The sequence below is a fragment of the Pieris rapae genome, chromosome 24 (assembly GCF_905147795.1).
Source record: "Pieris rapae chromosome 24, ilPieRapa1.1, whole genome shotgun sequence".
Taxonomy (NCBI): Eukaryota; Metazoa; Arthropoda; class Insecta; order Lepidoptera; family Pieridae; genus Pieris; species Pieris rapae.
Window position 1 is genome coordinate 3,640,099 of NC_059532.1, and position 20,933 is coordinate 3,661,031.

Sequence of the window (20,933 nt, forward strand, 5' to 3'; positions counted from 1 at the left end):
TTTAATGTTTAAAACTATTACTTGCCACTTGACGTCTAACGTTTCTCAATAATCACAATTGCTGCGAATTGTAAATTTTCCTATAGACAAACCTAGACGCTGTCAAATGCGTGTGCAATAGAAAAATGAGCAATTATGATCTTGGACGTAAACATAAGCAACTAAACTATTGTGATGTAGGTGAGAAGGACTGGTCAGTCAGTATTCTAAAGTAACTTCTAAAGTATTGAGGAAGCACGCTATTCCGCTGCACATGAACTACAATCATTTAGGCGATATTTCATTAGCTCGATGATTTTTGGAGTTTTGGAATTTGAAATACATTATTTCTTAATAAAATATAACGTAACATGTATATAGAGCCATGTATATATATCTGTAGTTTATATGCAACGAGACATGAGAAACGGAAAAGATAATAATTATAATGTATATAAACAATATATAATTTAGTATTTTATTCACATTTAACCATAAACCAAGCAGCTATCAGAGCCGAGCGTTAACTAGTTTATTATTATGTTGTAGTATGCAAAGCTTACGACGTTTAACGCCTAGATCGAGTGAACAGTGGTGTAAAAGCTGTAGTATTTATAAAATATCAAATCTACACAAAGACGTAATCTTAATGTGATGAGACTCAGTGCGTTTTTGAGTTGGGGAAAACTGTGTATAGATTCTTATGAATACTTATAATAATAAACATAATATGCCCTTTATTTTAGCGTATAACTAGGTCATAAACATATCTGAGCTGATGATAATTATTTACAAAAGCCAAGAAACGCTAGACAAAAGCAAAACTAGACGTTACGCGTCAGATAAGTTTATGATATTATTCAACACTATCAATTGTCAAAATGTGAACAGAAAATGTCCTAATGTACACACCCTAACAAAAAACTAAAATGCACAGATTTAGAGGCTTACCGTACTACAGTAACGGACGCCGCAAGCTTAATAAAAGCACACATAACTTAGTACCCCTGCCGCGTTAACGCTTTCAATCTGGGCATGCATATCATTCGGTGCTTAACGTACAATTGTGAACCCAGCTAACGCAACATTGATTATACCATAAACAAAGCTTAAGTGGTTGCTTAACTTTATCCTAATCGTGCCGTGTACGTAGCACAACGTTAGAATGAGTACAAATGTAGGTCCAGGTCCAGGACACGAAGTTTCCAACCATGTAGAACGCCATCTCATTCGCACTGAGTGTTTTAAGTACTAAGTGCGAGTGAGACAGCTAGTATATATAAGAGTTGGTTGAAAATATACGTGTTCTAAAACCAGACAGGAGTTAGTCAAAAATAGCGGGTACTCCGTGAAAAATCTATGTTTAGAAGTTGGGTTACTTTATTCAATGTCATCTTCATTTAATTCAAAGCTATATATATTTTAAGAGTAACTCCGAAACACAAGTTTTCAGCGGATTATAATGTTTGAAAATCTTATTAACTACAAGATTCAGGCACAAGTACAGCACACTGCGCCGGGTCGTGGATATAGAGGTAAAAATTAATAATAGAATAAAACACAGTTGGGGACTAATGACAGAACATAAAACTCATAATATCATTATAACACTAATACAGCATTTTTGCAGCGAATATTCTAACCTATAGCAGGCAACCTGAAGAATGAACTAAGCTTAACAATGCACCATAAACCGGAAGCTAACCAGGACGAAAGTGGGACCAAAACACAACACAACCTCCCTGACGTGATTTAAGTGGTTAAATCTTATATATAAAAAAACGTGTCATTAAAATACAAGCATTGTAGGACATCGAATGACTGAAATATACTTATTAATTAAAGCTAAAGCAATATTAGAAACATTTGAAGAACGATTGCAACTACAAAACAGACTCACGACAAAGTGCTTCGACTAATGGATCGAAAGAAAGAGTATTGTCAATACAGAATCCACCAAGCGAAGTTAAAATTAATTACAATAAAAACTATTTTTTTTGTACAGGATGGAACAACGCAGACTAGTTACAGATTGCAAATGCTCTATCGAGACTTGAACGGCGGAAACAAGCTGCAGCGGACCATCACTCGCGTTACGTTTATCTAGACGATATTATAGCGGTGCAGAATATGGAATCAGTGCATTGATCTAAAATCTCTATTAATTTCAAATTGCATTTTACTAAAAACATTATTGTCTGTATCACCGCAGGTCATAAAGCATTTATAAACTACTTGAAGCTGTGGGTAAAACTAGAGATTTCAAATCAATGTATGGAGGCATGCACGCGCCGTTACGTAACGAATCACCCTTAGCCGACATCACACTTCGAATCGGATGAATGGAATCATGCTTTCACAGGCGCCCTTAAGTTAAATAAGCTTCGTATTCGCATGCCCGTTTGACAACGTATAATTATGAGGGATGCCTGGTGGCAATTTAGAAAAACTCTCTACGAGAGGAACTGAATCATGGATTCCTAATTTATGAGGAATAATCTTTAATGAGGCCCCGTATATGGATCGTGGGACATCGGGCAAGCGAACACTGAGGAGTCAAAGGGTGGGAAGTGGGGTTTGGGCCCTAATTTGGTACCTGATAGCGGAGCGCGTGGGGCAGCGCGGGCAGAACGGCCGGCCACATCTCGGCGGCACCTATACTCGCCACCTGCGTTAGTCGCGCGACACGCGAGCGATTGTAGACCAACTAACCACAACGGGGACGTGATACGACTTTAGACTTCGTTCAAAACCTATTTTTTTTTAGTTTAACCCATTATAGATAGTTATATAGGCAAATTGAGTTTATTAAGTCGTAGCACGTCAACAAACTTAAACCTACAAAAATCATCTACCTGTTTATATTTATCATCATACAGTACCTAAACATTATCATACCCCGTATGCTATGCCCAGATTTCTTGGACATACAATTCATTTGGGATATACATTTTTGCGAAGGATTACAATTTCAATCTATAAAATAGCACTCGCTAAATCATATGCATTGATATCATAATTATTATTGTAGAATATCTTTAGAATATTATTTAACAAAAACTGATTAAAAATAAAATTTCAGTGTTTTGTCTGATGTGTATCTCTTGTTTTGATATCCAAAACTATCGAACACAATATTAAAGAAAACGATGCTATTCATATGTAAGCATTATAAAACCTAACTATAAATGCATTTTATTAACAAAACTTTCCGTACTACAATTTGATATCAAGTTCCCAGAATAACAGGAAAATATTCATTATTAATAAATTGTATTTAACATGTATATGTATAAAATAATCATACACCTAGTACAAATGTACTATATATGGTCCCATTATTGTTCGAAGAACGTGAAAAATATAACAGAGCGGCTCCATTTGTGGACTGACGCGATGAAATCCCGCAACCGTTTATCCTGACATTTACCTGAGTCCGCTGCGGGTGGTCCCTGTGTGCGTGCGCGTGGGGATGCGCATGCGCATGCGCGTGCGGGTGCGGGTGTGGATGTGGGTGTGGGTGAGGGTGAGCGTGGTGAGGCCACGCCACGCCCCCTCCGAGCGCGTTTAACCTCGCGCCACGAAGCGACATCTGGAATCAAGTAATTATAAGTAAGAACAGAGTAGCAACTGCAAACGAGCAAGAAGACATTCAAACACATTAATACAAAACAACACAAAAACATTTCAACGAAAGCTAGATAGTTGATCAGAACTTGAGTATCACCTGGTTAATATCCAGTAGCAATGGGCCAGGGTGCGGCAGATGCGCGGGGTGTGGTGGGTGCGGAGGGTGTGGCGTATGCTCCATCAGCCGCTGGTGTGTACACACACCGCCGTTGCCGCCGCTCATGTAGCGTACGCGACGTCTAGAATACGTGTATGTATACATTAATTTTAAATTATCTGAACCGGAGAAATATAGTTAAATTCTAATGAACTCTTGTGCTTTGTGTTAAAGCTAAAACCAAAAATATTAACTTAATTTGGTCCTTCGAGCCAGAATTTATGAAATCCTTGTAAAAGCACTCTACTCAGCTACTTGGAGGTAGCAGATCGTCTTTCAAGTAGACATTGCTTCATTATAAGTATAACTTATACCTTACAGCAGTATTTACATTACACAACAATTTTGAACACCTCTTAACGAACAAAGGCGAGACTGCTGTAGTACTTAAAGCTAATTTAAGTATCGAGATAAATTAAAAATTACCTTGGTTGATAATGATGTCTGGGCGTCCGTCTTTCGACAGTCGGCGTTGGCACTGATACGTTACTTTCACCTGTAACAGTGTGTTCATTGTTTTTTTATACATATATAAAAGATAAATAGAAAAGAAGATAAATCCTTATCAAAAATATATAGCAGGATTCCTTGATCAGACCGTAGACTATTCTTCTATTCTTCAAAGAGTCAAGGATTCAAGTCAGAGTCTTCAACAGCGATCAAGACAAGTGATTGGAGACATTTGGAATTGAGTCTACGTGTTTTAGTGTCGTAGAAGAATTGCCTATGTCTTCTCTTAGAATTTGAATAAGATTTCTTGTCTTGTGTCAGTTGTGCTAATATTGGACTGTATTGACTTAAGATTACTTAAAATTCAGTGGCTTTAACGACCACGTCCACTTTATATGCATAATTTAACCAATTAACATAGACTTCCGGGTCAGAAATGTGTTTGAAGCAAATTTCTACTACATTACATTACTATACCAGGCATACAAATATCTCCTATATGACTCAATTTTTAATTAAATAATTTCTTTTAATAAAATAAAATAAAAATTACCCGATGATATATGTCTGCATATCCGCCTTCGTTTCCTACTGGGACTGTCTCCTGCTTTACTTGACAATTCACCATCAGATGATCCTGCCCCACTGACCATAGACTCTACGGGGCCTTCCAGGGGATTCGTGTCCTGAAAACATTAAATGATCGTTACAGAGGTTATTACTGAACCCTGAATATTAATCGCCATGTATGCAGCTGTGTTATGCATACTTCCTCAAATGGATTATCTAGATTCTAGAATATATTTTTTACTGCTGATAAAGAAACTAGATATTGAGACAAATTGAATTCGGTTCAGTTAACTTTATAAAGACAATAAATATATCTTTATAAATATTCGTTTTAAGAGTATGTATGGACGAATCTTTATAAAAATATCAGACGCGGTATACTTATAAAAATAAAATGGAAAAAGCACATTTTCACTTGGGATGTCCCGCATTAGTATGATGGCGTAGTTTTGCTCTTTCGCGAATTTTGTAAACGTTTTTGACATTCATAAGCATGCCTTAAGTCGCATCTAAACTGAATAAATAAATTTTGATTTGATTTAGTGATGGTGCGTCAAAGAGGAATGGCCCAATAGGCAGTAAGAGGAAGTGACACATAACAGAAACTTGGGAAGATGAAATAAAAGAGTGGAGGAATATTGGAAAATAGAATCGAAGATGAGAGTTAAAGAACTCGGAAAATCCCTCACTACTTCAGAGGTCGCGTATTTAGCATGATAACATAACTAAAATTATAGTACTTACTTGAATAAGGATTATTCTTATTTAAATATTAGTGTAGTTACCATATTATGATGATGGTGAGGCTGATGATGAGGCGGATGATGAGGCGGATGGTGAATGTGTGGAGACTCGGCCGACGTACCAGCTGCGCCGGGACTCACGCGCACCTCTGTGGATAAAATATAAGATAAAAATAAAATAACTCTTACACAATCATACAATCTAAAAAATGTCACACACAGTTTTATTGTTTTTTTTATTGTATAATATTCTACGGTTTCGATATTTGTACATATGTGTGGAGCATGTAGAAACAATACAATAAGACCTGTATAGTAATTTTATTTTAGGAGTACATTATCTTCACATATAATTATTTAACTAATATATACAAATTTTGTAAATCCTATTTTAAAAGAGTAAGCGTGGAGTTTCTTGACCATTCTTCTCCACACGAAACTACCTTCTGGATGGCAACTAGAATCATCTTCATATTTTATTTAACGTTCAAAAGTGCCATTTTAGGTGGTCTTATTGGAATAAATGAATTCATTGATAGATTGAAATGTACACTCAAGATTTGTTACATACATTGTATTTATTACCACTTCAATACAATTGACAATATTGAAAGAAAATGACGGCAACTGGTTGTCTTACCGCTTTCCTGCGATCTCTTCTTTATTTTCTGTTGTTATCTTAATATCCTAACTTTCTTTTGTACCATAAATCGAAACCCTTTCACACGTAAAGGCGGCTGCAGCTATGCTTTAATTCACCATTTTTTAGGCCTGTATTTCTATCATTAGTTTGACAAGGTTACCAAAAAAAACAACCACGTCAAATATTTGCATAAACCGCAGGGATTCTACGCATTAACAAACAAATATTTAATTAAATTTGCGTAGTAGCCGTAAGCGACAAGATTATCAAACTCTTAATTTAGTATTGACCGCTTCCTGTATGACAAATATTTTTTTATACATACACACAGTATAAACACAGTATAAACATCTCTTGATTTTACGACGATCTCCCAAAAGCGTTGATATAATATGCTTTGGTTAGTTTAGCTCGTCTTCAATACAATGACATCCTCTACATAGCAATACTCTCTCTCTTTAGTCAGCAGCTCATGTCTGAGTGTCGTGGTCAGCAACGAAGCATCTAGAGCGGACTATCTGCTTCCAGCAGGTTGCTGTCTGCGCTGGTTTCTGTCCATCGCTTCTCTTATGACACCGTATAGCTTTGAAGACGATGAGTCTTTCACTTGGTCCATCTGGTTGGTGAACGGCCATCTTTTTCCTTCTGTGTTACCAACCACGATCAGTTTCTCCAAGCAATACAACTACTCTCAATAACAACGTTTGAGTTATAAAGTACTTTTTAAGTAGCTAAAATAAGTAAAAACTGCGCAGCTGTGTACGTTCTTTTGTTGTTTTGTTAGTCCGCAATAAACGCTGTCGGCATCATGCATACACTCTTTCTAAGAAATGCTTTGACGCGATTTTTAAATTGGGATTTCTTGCACATGTACACTGTTGTTGACCATAACTAATTAGTAGAAGCATTATCTATAACATAATCATATTCTTAGTTGCTCCAACTTTAAATTAACATACGCAATAGCAAATTAGATTATTTTATGTACATAACTACCAACACTAGTCTCTTCTTCTCTAGATTCTTCTTCTCTCCATTTAACGACACCTCTATAATGCCATAAAATTCGTAATCCCGTCTGTCGTTAGAGCTTACGCTAAACTAAAATTGCTAGAAATTTTGCGAAGACGTTATTTATTTATTTAGAATTCTATTAATGAATCTATATAAAAGAAATTAACATTTCTTATTATAAGCATTAGTTGTATTTTTTTTTGTAGCGGTCTAGTATTATATGGCTCTGTTTTGTAAAAGCCTCCTCCATATTTTTTCATTTCTCATGGTTTTTCTATGATTTTTCTCAATGAATTGTTCAAATCCAATTGTCTAGTTTTGATGATCTAACTATAAAGAGCATAATTTTAATGATTATGATATGGAGCGCTTTTTGTTTGTAATTTTTATTTATATTATTTTATTAAAGTTACAGCTACTCTTCAAACATTTATATTATACACAAAAGCCAAAAACGGAATACACATTCAAAACACATAAAGCACATTGGTACCTATTCATATAAAAAAATATAACAAAGCACAAATTCATACTAAATTCTAAATACTATGATTCATTGATCATTATAATAAATATTTTATATTATATTTAGTCGTTTTTCATATGTAATGGAGTGTGTAGTCGCTTTCCCCACGGGGACAGGTCAAATCAGTTTGGGAAATATTTTGCTAACGTTGTTATTGCTATTGTTGCATTTTCTGTGTTTCTCGGTTGCTGTGTTTGGTTTTTGTTGATTTATTTGCTAGAATTCTCCTGGCAATTTTGAAGAAAAGAACCCGCATTTACAATCACCCTTTACTTGAGTGTTTAAATATATTTGGACATTTAAAACGCTAGGTCTCGCGAGTGCGTTCCGACCTTTGAATACCGTGTTAACAATCACAACTTACTTGAGCGTTAAACTAATTTTTGGACATTTAAAAGGCATTTACGATCAAACCTTTAGCATGAGCGTTTAAGTACATTTCTGAACATTCAAATAGCCTATCCATTGCGAGTGTGTTCCGACCTTTTAAAACCACATTTGCAACCAAGTACTTCTACAGTCGGACACATTACCCTAAATATTTCTTGTTGCGATATCGTCGTTTCCACTCATCTCATTACTCTATACCGAAGAACACGCAATGGAAATGGTGGCGTATACATGTACGTCGTGTGTGACATACGGAACGGTACATTTCTTCAAGGACTAAAAATCAAAAGAAATCTTTTCAAATCATCACCCAAGTTCCCTATAACCCCATAAGACTCAAGCTTTCAAAACGATTACAAAACCAAACTACCGTCTCTCTCGCACAGCGAACGATTCTACGCGTGCGAGCGAGGCAGCTGCACGACCAAAAACTTTCGCCTCAACGCAACACTTTACGTAACCAATCTGGGTTAGTGATAGCACTTGCTGGTCCAGTTTCTGATTGTGTAAGTGAAATGGCAATAGATTACCATACGTAGGAAATAGTTTTTGTCACTCAAAACTTCGGGCCGAAGTGGGTTGTCCAAGGCTTTCTACTAGGGCCAGGATTGCTTTATTGGTGTAGTGATTGCAGACCTTCAAACCTCAGGTTCGCATCTCGACTGGGGCCAAAAATAACAGATACAGGCACCTATTTTTTAGAGATAATTCAATGGCCTTGTTTGAAACCCTGACCCTGTTCCGGTAGCCAATAACGATTGCGATTCCTAATTTAATGTTGAGTTTTTGTACGGCGCGATGTCATGATTGCGGTGTATGCGCTTTTATTACCACAGAACTTCCCCCGCACTAATTGTAACGCTCTGGCACACTTTGCTACTCAATGAAGCGGGTTAGCTTTACCCGCTAAAAACCCATACCCATCTCCAGTAGCTTACTACAATACTTTGAGATAAGTCTCAAAAATCCTCATGGTCACGTTCGCAATCTACCGGGACCTCGACGGTATAGCCTTCTCTTTGCTTTCCCTCCTTTTCCATTCTTCAAAAGCGTTCTTATCCTGCTTTATTTTTATCTTTATGCAGACTCCTACTGTAATGTTGCTTCGAAAAGGAAATCATCGCTTTCCATGCCTCGCCATTACCAAGCCTTTTAAAATACACTAGACAGTGAGAACTATCTACCACCGAAGTGAGGTCGTGACAGATTCGTAACCAACGAGGATACTCTGATATGTGACGTGCCTTCATCTGCCCTACATACCATATCAGTATTTCGAAATTTATAAAGTAAAGTCTCAATAGAGATAAACTTATATTCGATCTACTACCTTCCTGTACTCCAGTCCATTCATCGTAGTGAAAATGTAACGCAGATAGCTAAAACTTTTGCCGAACTCGAATTTTTAGTCTAAAATTTACAATTCTCAAAAAACATTGACAAAAAAATGCTATCTTCAAGATCCTAACGCTATAATGTTCACGCTTTCTAATGTTTCTTTTCACACTCCTCCAAGTGTAGGCTAAGTTGAGTGCTTTAAAAATTCTGTAGTCTTAAAATTTTAGAAGTACATTCAAATATTTTCACAAGTCTTTTATGAATACTCACCAACGCTAAGTCGCCTCTGATCGTGATGTGGGTGCGGATGGTGCTGCTGCCTTTTGGCTGGGGCGGGATGCTGGTGTGGTGGTGGAGAGTTGGCCACGCATGCCTCTTTCGGACTACCCGCACTGCTTGCATCGCTGGAAAGTAAAGGTTGATAATAATGTAAAACTGGATGATTCACTTCAGTATGTGAAAAAATTTAGGTGCGTCACGCTATCAAAAGCTTTATTAATAGTCATTTATCGATAAAAATATGTTTTTGACTCTGTTTTTTTACTGTTTATTTAGTTCATAATGTAACAGTTAAGATGAATTATATACAAAAAAAAATAGAATACATAATATGTACATGTTTGAACCTTTTTATTTATATAAACATTTCCAAACATTGTTTCAAACATTTACGAAAGGAAAAAGTAAATAAAAAGTGTTTTATTCTTAATATGTACCTAATTCGGGAATTTTGTGTGAGGGTGTGTATGTAGGGTGTGTTCAGGATGCAGGTGATTTAGCGCTATGGATATTCTTAATACTCAGTTTAAGCAAATTCCGCGATAGATTAGACAAGTCAAGGCCTGACTTCTGTTGAGGTTCACTATTGTAACTAGTGTAGCCAACAATAAATATGCTTAAAAGGATCATGAGCACACCCCACATTCACAGTTGATATAAAATTATCATTCAGTTCCAATACACACGAATATGACTATTATATATTAAGCCGAGCATCCGGCGATATGGGCGTGCATTTATCACTGCAGCATATAAGTCAGAATTCAGATGCACAGATGTCGTTGGGGTTTTTAAACTACATTTACTTTGTAGCCAATTTGCTTTGATTTATATTAAAATCACTGTCTCCCGTTTTCCTGTCCTCAGAGCCCAAGAGAATGTTTGCTTGGACACTACTTTAAAGATTAAGAAAAGAAAGAAAGAAGCCTATTTTGAAGCTAAATATCAATAGAACCATAAAAATGGTATCAAATTTTTTATGCCCGCTTAATTGTTCGGCTCTTAAAGGCAACTCTATAATTGAATCATAAAATCAATTTCTATAAAAAAAATGTATATTAACCTACGGACATTTGAGCCCACCTATTATGTTGGTCACATGTATACAGAAAGAGCGTGTGTGTGTGTATATATATATATATATATATATATATATCGGTATTGGTATCGGATGCATCCCTAATATATATGGTGGGTCAAAAAGATCGAAATCATATCAAATGTAATTAAGTTCCAAACAAATTGAGGTAATTTGTACTTTAGAAGTCTACATAGTATATATATTAGTCATTAATAAAAAATATTTATGTATGTATTAAATTTAAGCAGTTCACATAGACAATATTTTCACTATACTGCTTAAGACGCGCTTTTGACAGTGAAGTCGTTTTAAATTGTATAAATACTGCTGCTTATAAATTTATCCTTTTCTCAATCATACATAACAAATAGGTATTGTTGTGTCTATCTATATATCTATCTCTTTTCATCACAGCGTAAACACAATTTGACAGAAAGAGTAGACAAGTTAGACTACTTTCTACTTTGACTAATAATCCAGACGTAGTCAGAACACTACTACGCCATAACAATAGCCTTCCTACAGCAGAACAAAGCTTATCGGCCATGTTGTGACGTCACCGGCTTGCGTCATTTTGTTGCTGCGCGTGCGCACAAAAACCACTGTCCTTCATTATTCTACCTGGTTTCTTTAATATAAATGGAAAAAACTAGGAAGCTATGGAAATAATTTATAAATCTTTATAACCGATGCGAATGAGAATAGAGTATGCGATACTAATATATTACATTTGAAATAAGTGTTATTACATTATTACACAATTATTAGACAATTTTTGTTTGTAATATATACTCCAGTCATTATATACATTTGGAAAAGAAAATGAACCGAGTCGACAATTTGGACTTAAGCTTTTCTAGCTGCCCCCTACTTAATATCCAAAATTTGGATTTCTCGGTTCATTTTCTTTTCTAACCCGACTTTTCCGACATAATGACTGGACTCATAGAAATCCGTATAATTTCATAGAACGTGTTCAAGTATTAAGTAAAAAATTTGGGGGGGGTAGGTTTGGGATAAAACGTTACGATGCGGGGCGGGGATTGAATTATGCGTTATTGTTAATATTATTTTCGACTTTCCGAATTTTTTACACCACATAAATGGCAACTTTTAGGTATAATAAGTACATGGGTGGTAACGAAACGTTTTACTATTTGGTACAGAAGAACGTTACGGCACAATACAGGGGGGGGGGGTCAAGTATTTTCAAAAATTGCGTGACGTAATACTTAAACGCTCGAAATCGCGTTGTAGAATATTTTCGTCAAACAGATTTTATACAATTAAAAACTAGGAACACGAATCTCATCTCAATTATGGACTCAACAAATTATAAATTTCACATTACAGAAATATAACTTGAGAAATTATTCTTATTATAATTTCAATTTGTGAGTATTTAAAATGTTCGTAACCTGCATAGAAAAAGTAAAAAGCAAATTCAAATTTAAAAGTTTAATCTCTGTGGTACACCTTCTTTAACGCTGGCAGCATTTCTATATTGCGATACTTTTTCTTTGAATCAGGAAAGAACCAGCTCTCAGAAATCTACGCGTTATAAGAGAGGCGGAAATCGCGTTATAGGCGTACCGCTTTATAGCGGGAGGTTATAGGAGGGACTGTACTAATCTAATAAAACCGTAACCTATTTCGTATTTTTTTCATACATCTCTCTCTCTCTCTTTATTCAGTCGGTAGCTTATTTCTGAGCGTCATCGCAAGAAAACATCTGGAGCGGACAATCTTTTTCCACCGATTTCTGTCCAGTGCCTCCCTTACCCCCAAACCCAATAACCTATCTCAATCCATTTTTGACAATCTGATATAGACATCTTTATCGAAATATTGACAATACTATAATATAACCAATCGACAGATTGTAATAGCCATCTGTCGATACACGCTATCCAAGGTAAGTCGGATCTTAAGATTTTAACTTACACCAGTTTTTAAAACAATTAAAAAGCTATTTGATATGTTTTAAACAATAAATTGATATTATTTGCACGGTTTATTTTACTTTATTTGGTTTATATTGATGATTAAATATCAGTGTAAAGAGCGAAAAGATTGCATTACATCGGCCGCCAAAAATGGATTGTCCTAGTAGAGATTGGTTATTGAGATGCAGATAGGGGATTGATAGACTGTCACAGTCTGACAATCCACAATCTGAGATTGTGGTATAATTATTTGGCGTAAATACAGTGCCCAGTTTTAGAGACAGTGAATTTTTCACTTGATAGATGAATCTGGTTGGTGAACGGCTACGCGATATTTTGCCTTTCACTCTAAAGACAGACCAACGCGGCCGGATGACTTTATATGTAAGAATTATTAAGGGAGTTATTAAACATAACGCTATATATCGCAGCCAACTAGCTTAATTAGCCGTTCAAATAACAGCCTAGCCGTTTAACTAAAGGCCTGAAAGATATTCAGACAGTTGATAAAACAGCTAGGCAAATGACTTGGAACGATGACGTTTCATTACGTACAAAAAGCGCTTAAAGCGATAAGGCCACCAGTTGCTTTTCATTAATTTATGTTTAATATATGTATATATATTACCTTATATGTAATGCAACGAAGTGTTAATAAATCTACTAATACTGAATCTTCATAGTACATCAACGATTTCAACTTTATTGATTAAAACTTAGAATCATCCGATTCCAGTACTCGACCACGGCTCAATCTCTACCCTAATCTTAAACCTTTTCTACTTTAGTTGACCTGTCCGGAACTTGACAGGTATAAAACAGGTCAAGCAAGGTCATTGGAAAGCTCGAGAAAGTGGCCTTTTCATTTATTGTGCAATCTCTGAAGCTCACAATTGTAGTACAAATGTATACTTTATCGTTATGACAGTCAAAACTCTACTAAAGGCACTTCACAAAAGTTATAATAGTACTTTTGACAACTTCATCCAACTGGCATAGGGGTATCCCGGGATGGGCTAACATGTTGCTTCAGCACAGATCGCAGCTGGGCAAACCGGGTAGCGCCGGGCACCGGGCCCCGACTCGCCCATAAATATTATGACAATATTTCCGGAGTAGTTGTCGCCCGGACCCGGCGGGAGACGCCAACCCTCTATATTATGTATGTATTAACTCAACAAAAATCCCACGAAATCTAGTTTTTAATCCGCCAAAAAAAAGAAAAAAAAATTGTAATAATAAAACTTAACAATTATTCTTATTTTAAGCTTCAATTTTACCTATTTACTTCACACTATATTACACAAGACTTTGTTACCGATATTGCTAAGTTTCAATAATACTATTATTATCATTTCCTACTGAGTATTAATATATTCTGGTAGTCTTGCGAACGGATGGCGTAGTTTTGCTCTTTCGCGAATTTTGTAAACGTTTTTGACATTCACAAGCATGCCTTAGGTCGCATCTGGACTGAATAAATGAATTTTGATTCTGATTTTTTTTTATTTTGATTCTTTTTTTTTTGCGACTGAGGCGCAAACTAGCTGATGTGGTCTCTGGCAGAATGACCAGCGCTGTGGAACACTCTGCTCCTCAGCATAATGCTGAGCCAGGGCCATTTACAACCACAGCACACACGCAATATATGCTTGAGACGGACCGAAGGGGAAAGGGAAAAAATATTATACCTCTCTTTATATCTTTTATTTAAATTTTTCTCTTTGATTACTGCTGTGTTGTGTATTTATGTGTGTGTGTTTTGTTTGTAATAAATAATATGTCTATGTCTATGCTAATAATGTCCCTTTTTAGGAAAGGGGAGATTTCGACACTCCCCTGCTGCTAAGCCACTCCGTCACAAATCTGCCTGTTTTCGTGCCTGATAGGCTGGATGTAGGGGTCCCCGTAAAAAAAACTTCATCCAAGCATTAAAAAACACATCAGTGACGCTACTTTTTTAGGCCTGGGCCTCAGATATGTGTATCTATTCCATGATCATTTGTCAATCTAATAGGCAAGTAGTGCACACAAGCACGTTCCTTCACCGTCCGAATGTCAAAAGCGCATAATAAATAGGACTATCTTGGATTTACAAAGATATATAACTATTTACTTTGCACAATACAAACGGAAGAGGTACAGCGCAACCTTGTTCGACTGTCGACCTTGTGACGTACCACCAAGGTCAGTATTACATTGACACTAAACGCAATGATATTTTCATTGATTTCCCTTCTCTATGACGCCAACAGGCTTTTGTCTTATAACGTAGAAATACGCCTGCACTACTGAATATGCAGACTGCATCTACAGTCAATCAAATAGTACATATAATAAGGCTACGGTGCCCCACCTTAGCACACAAATGGTTAGAAAAGACTGTTCTAGACAGCCTACGTCACGCAATTTTTGGAGATTCTTGAGGCCCCCCCCTGCCCCTCATATAACGCGCCGTAACGTCCTTCTGTACCAAATAGTAAAACGTTTCGTTATCATTTCGTTACTCCGCATCGTACTCACATCGCACTAATCAGTTGCACTACAACCTCTTTAGGTCTTGGCCTCAGATTTCTGAATTTTCTTCATGATCATATTTAAATCTAATAGGCAAGTAGGTGATCACCCTCCAGTGCCTGACACACGTCGTCGACTTTTTTGGTCTAAGACATGTCGGTTTCCTCACGATGTTTTCCTTCAGCGTTCGAGCAAATGTTAAAATGCACACATAGAAAGAAAGTCCATTGGTGCACAGCCGGGGATCGAACCTACGACCTCAGGTATGAGAGTCGCACGCTGAAGCCCAACACTGCTCTTGTCGACTTAGTTTGATACTAAAAATATCAAAAGCTGTACGGAATTTATTTAAGTTTTCACCAATATCCAGAATGCCACGGGGAATATAATTTTTCAAGGTTTTCTGGTTTAGTATTAATTTCATACGCCTACAATCACTCACGGAAAATTCACTACGTCGCGCATATCAAAGATATTATACTCAAAGTACCAAATACTACCTAAATCACAATTGATGCAAAAACCTTTTCTTTGCCACATCCTTTGATACCAAAGTTTCGAACAATACAACGCTCGGGGACTTTACACATATCGCAGTGAGGCGATTTTTTTTTATAGAACAGAGGGCAAATGTGCAGGAGGCTCACCTGATGTTAAGTAATAATGCCCATGGACACTCTCAATGCCAGAGGGCTCGCGAGTGCGTTGGCGGCCGTTTAAGAATTGGTACGCTCTTGAAGGACCCTAAGTCGAATTGGGTCAAAAATACTTAAATGAGTCTAATTCATGGGATTGCTCATTGCTCCAGTTTAAACAATTTATTACATGACTCAAACATGGCGATTAAAAAGAGTGGTCGATAGTTTTTCTTGTCCGCTCTCCGCCCTTGACTCGCGAACTGGTAGTAAATGTGAACCAATTTAACTTCTCTTCTGTTGATGTTCATAAGTGTACTTGATTACCTTAATGAATAAAGTTATTTTGAGTTATGTGGCGATAACACAACACGATAAACAATACTTCGTAAGTTGACAATTGATATATCGAGACTAGATGTATAAAAATGTTTAATAGTTTAATTATATACTGAAATTAATAATAATAATCAAATGAAAATTCGTTTATTCAGTTTAGATGCGTCTTAGGGCATGCTTATGTCAACATTTACAAAATTCGCGAAAGAGAAAGACTAAGTCATCCGTTCGCAAAACTACCAGGAGGTCTTGTTCTGAGAAGAACGGGCCAAAAACTCAGCAAGTTATACCCTACCTCTACATTACAATTATTCAAAGGAAAATTTTATAAGCATAAACAATATCACAATGATAACAATAGCCTTTTAGTTCAAATACTTTTACACTTAAACACATTTATATTTCTATCTCGTTTATAGGTCTCAGTGTGTCCTTTTTTGGCAAATGCCCCTTCCAAATCCACTATTTTTCAAAACCATAATCATTATTGAAGTATGATTATCATTACAGCTATCTGTATATGGGTAGGTAGAATACAAGGATTACTTTTATGCAGCCTAACAAGACTAAAAAAATCATAATTGTGTACTTAGCCGCACAGCCATGTAAAAGCAACCTTCTATAAGAGTTTCCAAACCAATTCGATTTAAGTTCCTTCAATATTGGCCGGCAACGCACTCGCAATCGTTTTGGAACCAATTCAAGTTAGGATCGTATCACGTAAAAATAACAAAATAAGTAATACCTAATAATAATAGTGTGTGGTGTTGTGAGTGAATATGGAATATATTGCTATGCTACCCCAGAGACATTTCTGTAGTGAAAACTTTTGGGGTTTTCTATGAAATTTTCTCTATATTAACCTCTGAGTCATAGGGGGTTTGAAAGATAGATAGTAGCCGATTCTCAGACTTACTAAATATGCATCAAAAAAATCGGAGGAGTATGGGAACGAACATTGTGACATGTGAATTTTATCTATAACATATTTTTCGTCCGATTTGTGACATTGTGACGTTAACAATTCGTTATTATAATTATTTAAGCAGTAAATTGGGTTAATAGAAAGATTATCTATAGTGTAACATAATTGTCTGTCAAATGTGAGTGTACATTAATAGCAGAATTTAGTTGTGTTTTATGCTACGAATAGATGTAAAAAGTCTCCTTGACGAAACTTTCGAGTCTTTCAAGTCCTTCATACAACCCCTGGCAAAAATCCGACATAGTTCGATGACCGACTACAAGAGAACCTCCGACAAAAACCTCCTCTAATCCATGCAGATAAGATTCTTTTTTGCCTGAACACATCCGTGACAAGTTTTTAGTATAACGACTTTCAGTTTTCTCACAAGGCATTTAAAAACTACTATAGGTATAAATATTATTGCAATCTCGTAATGCGACTCTCATCTCTGAGGTCGTAGGTTCGATCTCCGGCTGTGCATCAATGGACTCTGTGAATTTAACTCAAACAGTTAAGGAAAACATCGCGGGCAAACCGGTTAGTCTTAGATCATAAAAAAAGCCATCAGCATATGTCAGGCACAGGCTGCTTTGCCTGTAAAATTGAAATGATCACGAAAGAGATACAGAAATCTGAGGTCTTCATCAGGATTATACGCCATCGAATGAGAAATAAAAAGAACCATAGAAGATAAGTCGCTGATAGCAGATAATGTATAAGTTTAATTGACAATGGGCGCGGCTCATTTCCCGAAGAACGGACGGTGGATGGGGCCAAAGTCCTGCCACTATGTGGACAGATGATCTGGTGAGGGAGGAGAGAAGGCGTTGGATGCAAATCACGAGAACCGGTCATACTGGAAATTTAAGAGGCCTATGCCAGTGTACGTCAAAAGATTGAAATGTAATCGGATCATACAAATTTGATTGTGTTTTTCACAAAAGCTACAACCTTCTGTTTTGGCCTAAGATTTCTGTATTTGTTTAGTCTTTCGTCTTATTATTAACTGTCTAGAGATTCAATTAAATCTCTGATTTAACTACTTTATTGCGACATTTACATACTTAATAATAATCCTTCTCAATACTTGGATCGTATCACCACTGCATAAGTATGGAAATGCATGTATTAAGAAACCTAAGACAAATTAGGGTCACTGCGAAAAACCTATTAGGATCTAATTAACACACTTGATAGAACTTCCTAATCGGTGTAATGGACTCGTTTACTCGAGAAAATTCCGATTAAATGCTCGGGTTTCTTAAATAAAATAAAAACTGTCAGCAAAACTATATGGATTTAATTTAAAATGACCAACACACAAACAAAATAAGGGTGAATTATTAATCATTCCATCCTACCCTCTAACATTGTATTGGTTTGACGTTTAATACAATTAAACTATTATAATAACAACATGTAAATTAAATTTCATCGATCCATTGAAATCATCAATATCGGAAAATATGAAAAATATTGGCCCTAACAATGATCCCTTAACAAACTCAAATCCAAAATCGGCTAATCAAATATGTAAGAGTTGTACCCGCATTTAATGCCTCTGGATTACCTTGAAGTAAAACTCGAAACTAGGGAAGCGAAAAACGACGTAAATTATAATTAGATTTAATATGTTTTAAGAATTTTAATTTTTATTAGTGCTAGACTATACAACTCGGTAGCTACAGGCTACGTTAGATATTCGAGCCAGTTTTAACGTCATGTTCACCCAACGATTTCCCCAGAGTAGAATTAAGATCTTTGTCCAAAAAAACTACATTAGGCCAGCTTTCTATGGGTTAACTGTAACTAATCCAGAGGATTTTCACTGCATAGAAACTGAATGGTGATTTCACAGCCAGTTCGTCTCGCATCAGATAAGCCTCTTGCAAAACAACTTTCCCGCAATCGTGGATACGACACGTTTATAGATAGGCTTGTGATAACCTAACCGACGTAAGCCGTCATATATCTTACAGAACAATAGTTTAAAAAAAAGCAATAAATAATATATTTCAAATTCCTGTCTCAGCTATGCTAATTACGAAAATCACTATTGTCCCAAAGTGTTTCAATTGCAAGGTGTCTTACAGGGAGCAGGACGTGCTACCATAAGTTTCATATCATCAATTACTTAAATAAAATTATATTACTTATTAATAAATTTTTTTAAAGTATAATTAAAGAAATATAAATAAAGAAATAAAGACACAAGTATATTTTTAATATCATACATATCTTTTTGATAACGAAGTTTGATCTTAATATATATATTTCTTGTGTGCGTGTGTATGTGACTGAACTCCTCCTAAACGACTGGACCGATTTAGACGAAATTTTTTGTGTGTGTTCAAGGGGATCTGGGAATGGTTTAGATTCACAATTTTGTCAGCTGGACAATGTTTTTTTAATTAATTTTCAATTTATTAGTTGTTGTTGATTTTGGAATGTTTTACATTGGATCCGACAGACGGCGCTACCATCGCAGCGTCAAATTTTAAATAATATTCGAATTTTAATTTTAGTCTGTCCCGAAATTTAAAAAAAGTTTTGTTATCATTGTGTTATATCGTGTGTGACCATGTGCTGGATCGTTAGATATAGTCATATAACATTTGAATAATAATTTTCATCAAAATGGCTTATTAAAAATTGAAATTTTGAAATTAAAGACAGGACAACGTCTGTCGGATCCGCTAGTTACTTTATATTACTTAATACTTTTATGTTATCGAAAGGGTAGCTGGAAAAAATCGAAGCGGCCTTCTCCCGGACAAGGGCGGCACCTTAGAGTAAATAATGTATGTCAGTATGATATGGATGATAAAAGGCTTATTTATATTTCTAATACATTTATGTTATTACAAATAAATAACAGATTGTTAATTAGTAAAGACTTTCTACACTATCTGACAACTGTGCAGTATCCACTACTAAATTTCGCCAGCACACTTCTTTTTCATACGCCATATATTCTTACATAACTTCGACATGTTTGCATCATTGCAAATTGAACAGTATACCATCACGATAAAGGCCATATTCGCTAGCAACTAACAAAAGTATTTGAATCCGCACATAAACCTTATCAACGTTGTAAATGATTGGTATAATGACTAGTTTGTTACCAAGGGTTTCCGATACTGCCATTCTTCCAATATATAGGCTGACACACACTAGCACTAAAACCTCTAGGTCTTGGGTTTCTGAATCAAACTAAAAACTATTAAAAAAACAAGTCGTAATGAGACAATGCGAAAGTAGTTAGGTAACTTATTATTAAAAATTCCGATTTCTCCAAATGCATTTGCAGTCGCTATCCGTACAGACTAACGCCCGAACCTAATCCACAATCTCAGATCGAGACATCTGCATCGCAATAACCAAACCCTACGAAGACAATCCATTTTTGGCTACGTATAGAATGCAATCTCTTCGCTCGTCACTCATATTTAATAATCAATATAAACCAAATAAAGTAAATAAAACCATACAAATATTAATATTAAAATATATATGTCTATGTTTAAAACATATCAAATAGCTTTTTAACTATTTCAAAAACTTGTGTAAGTTAAATAATCGTAATCTTAATATTGGCACAGTTGACCTGTCATTTTCATACAAAGCTCTATCCACATACACCGATCCGACCTTACCATGCATAGCTTTTATCGACAGACGGCTATTACAATCCGTCGATTAGTTATTAGCTATTATCAATATTTG

The 20,933-nt window shown here is 35.9% G+C and overlaps 1 protein-coding gene across 1 annotated transcript in view; it reads right to left on the bottom strand.

Annotated features, from left to right (window-relative positions):
* Nucleotides 1-20,933, bottom strand: part of LOC110996086 — a 55,622-nt gene that overhangs the window by 10,731 nt on the left and 23,958 nt on the right. Inside the window, exons 12-17 of the mRNA XM_045633850.1 lie at nt 9,711-9,844; nt 5,572-5,678; nt 4,770-4,902; nt 4,193-4,262; nt 3,707-3,848; nt 3,410-3,571 (exon numbers count right to left, since the gene is read on the bottom strand). Of these exons, the coding sequence (XP_045489806.1) occupies nt 3,410-3,571; nt 3,707-3,848; nt 4,193-4,262; nt 4,770-4,902; nt 5,572-5,678; nt 9,711-9,844 (748 nt within the window). The remainder of the gene's footprint in view (nt 1-3,409; nt 3,572-3,706; nt 3,849-4,192; nt 4,263-4,769; nt 4,903-5,571; nt 5,679-9,710; nt 9,845-20,933) is intronic.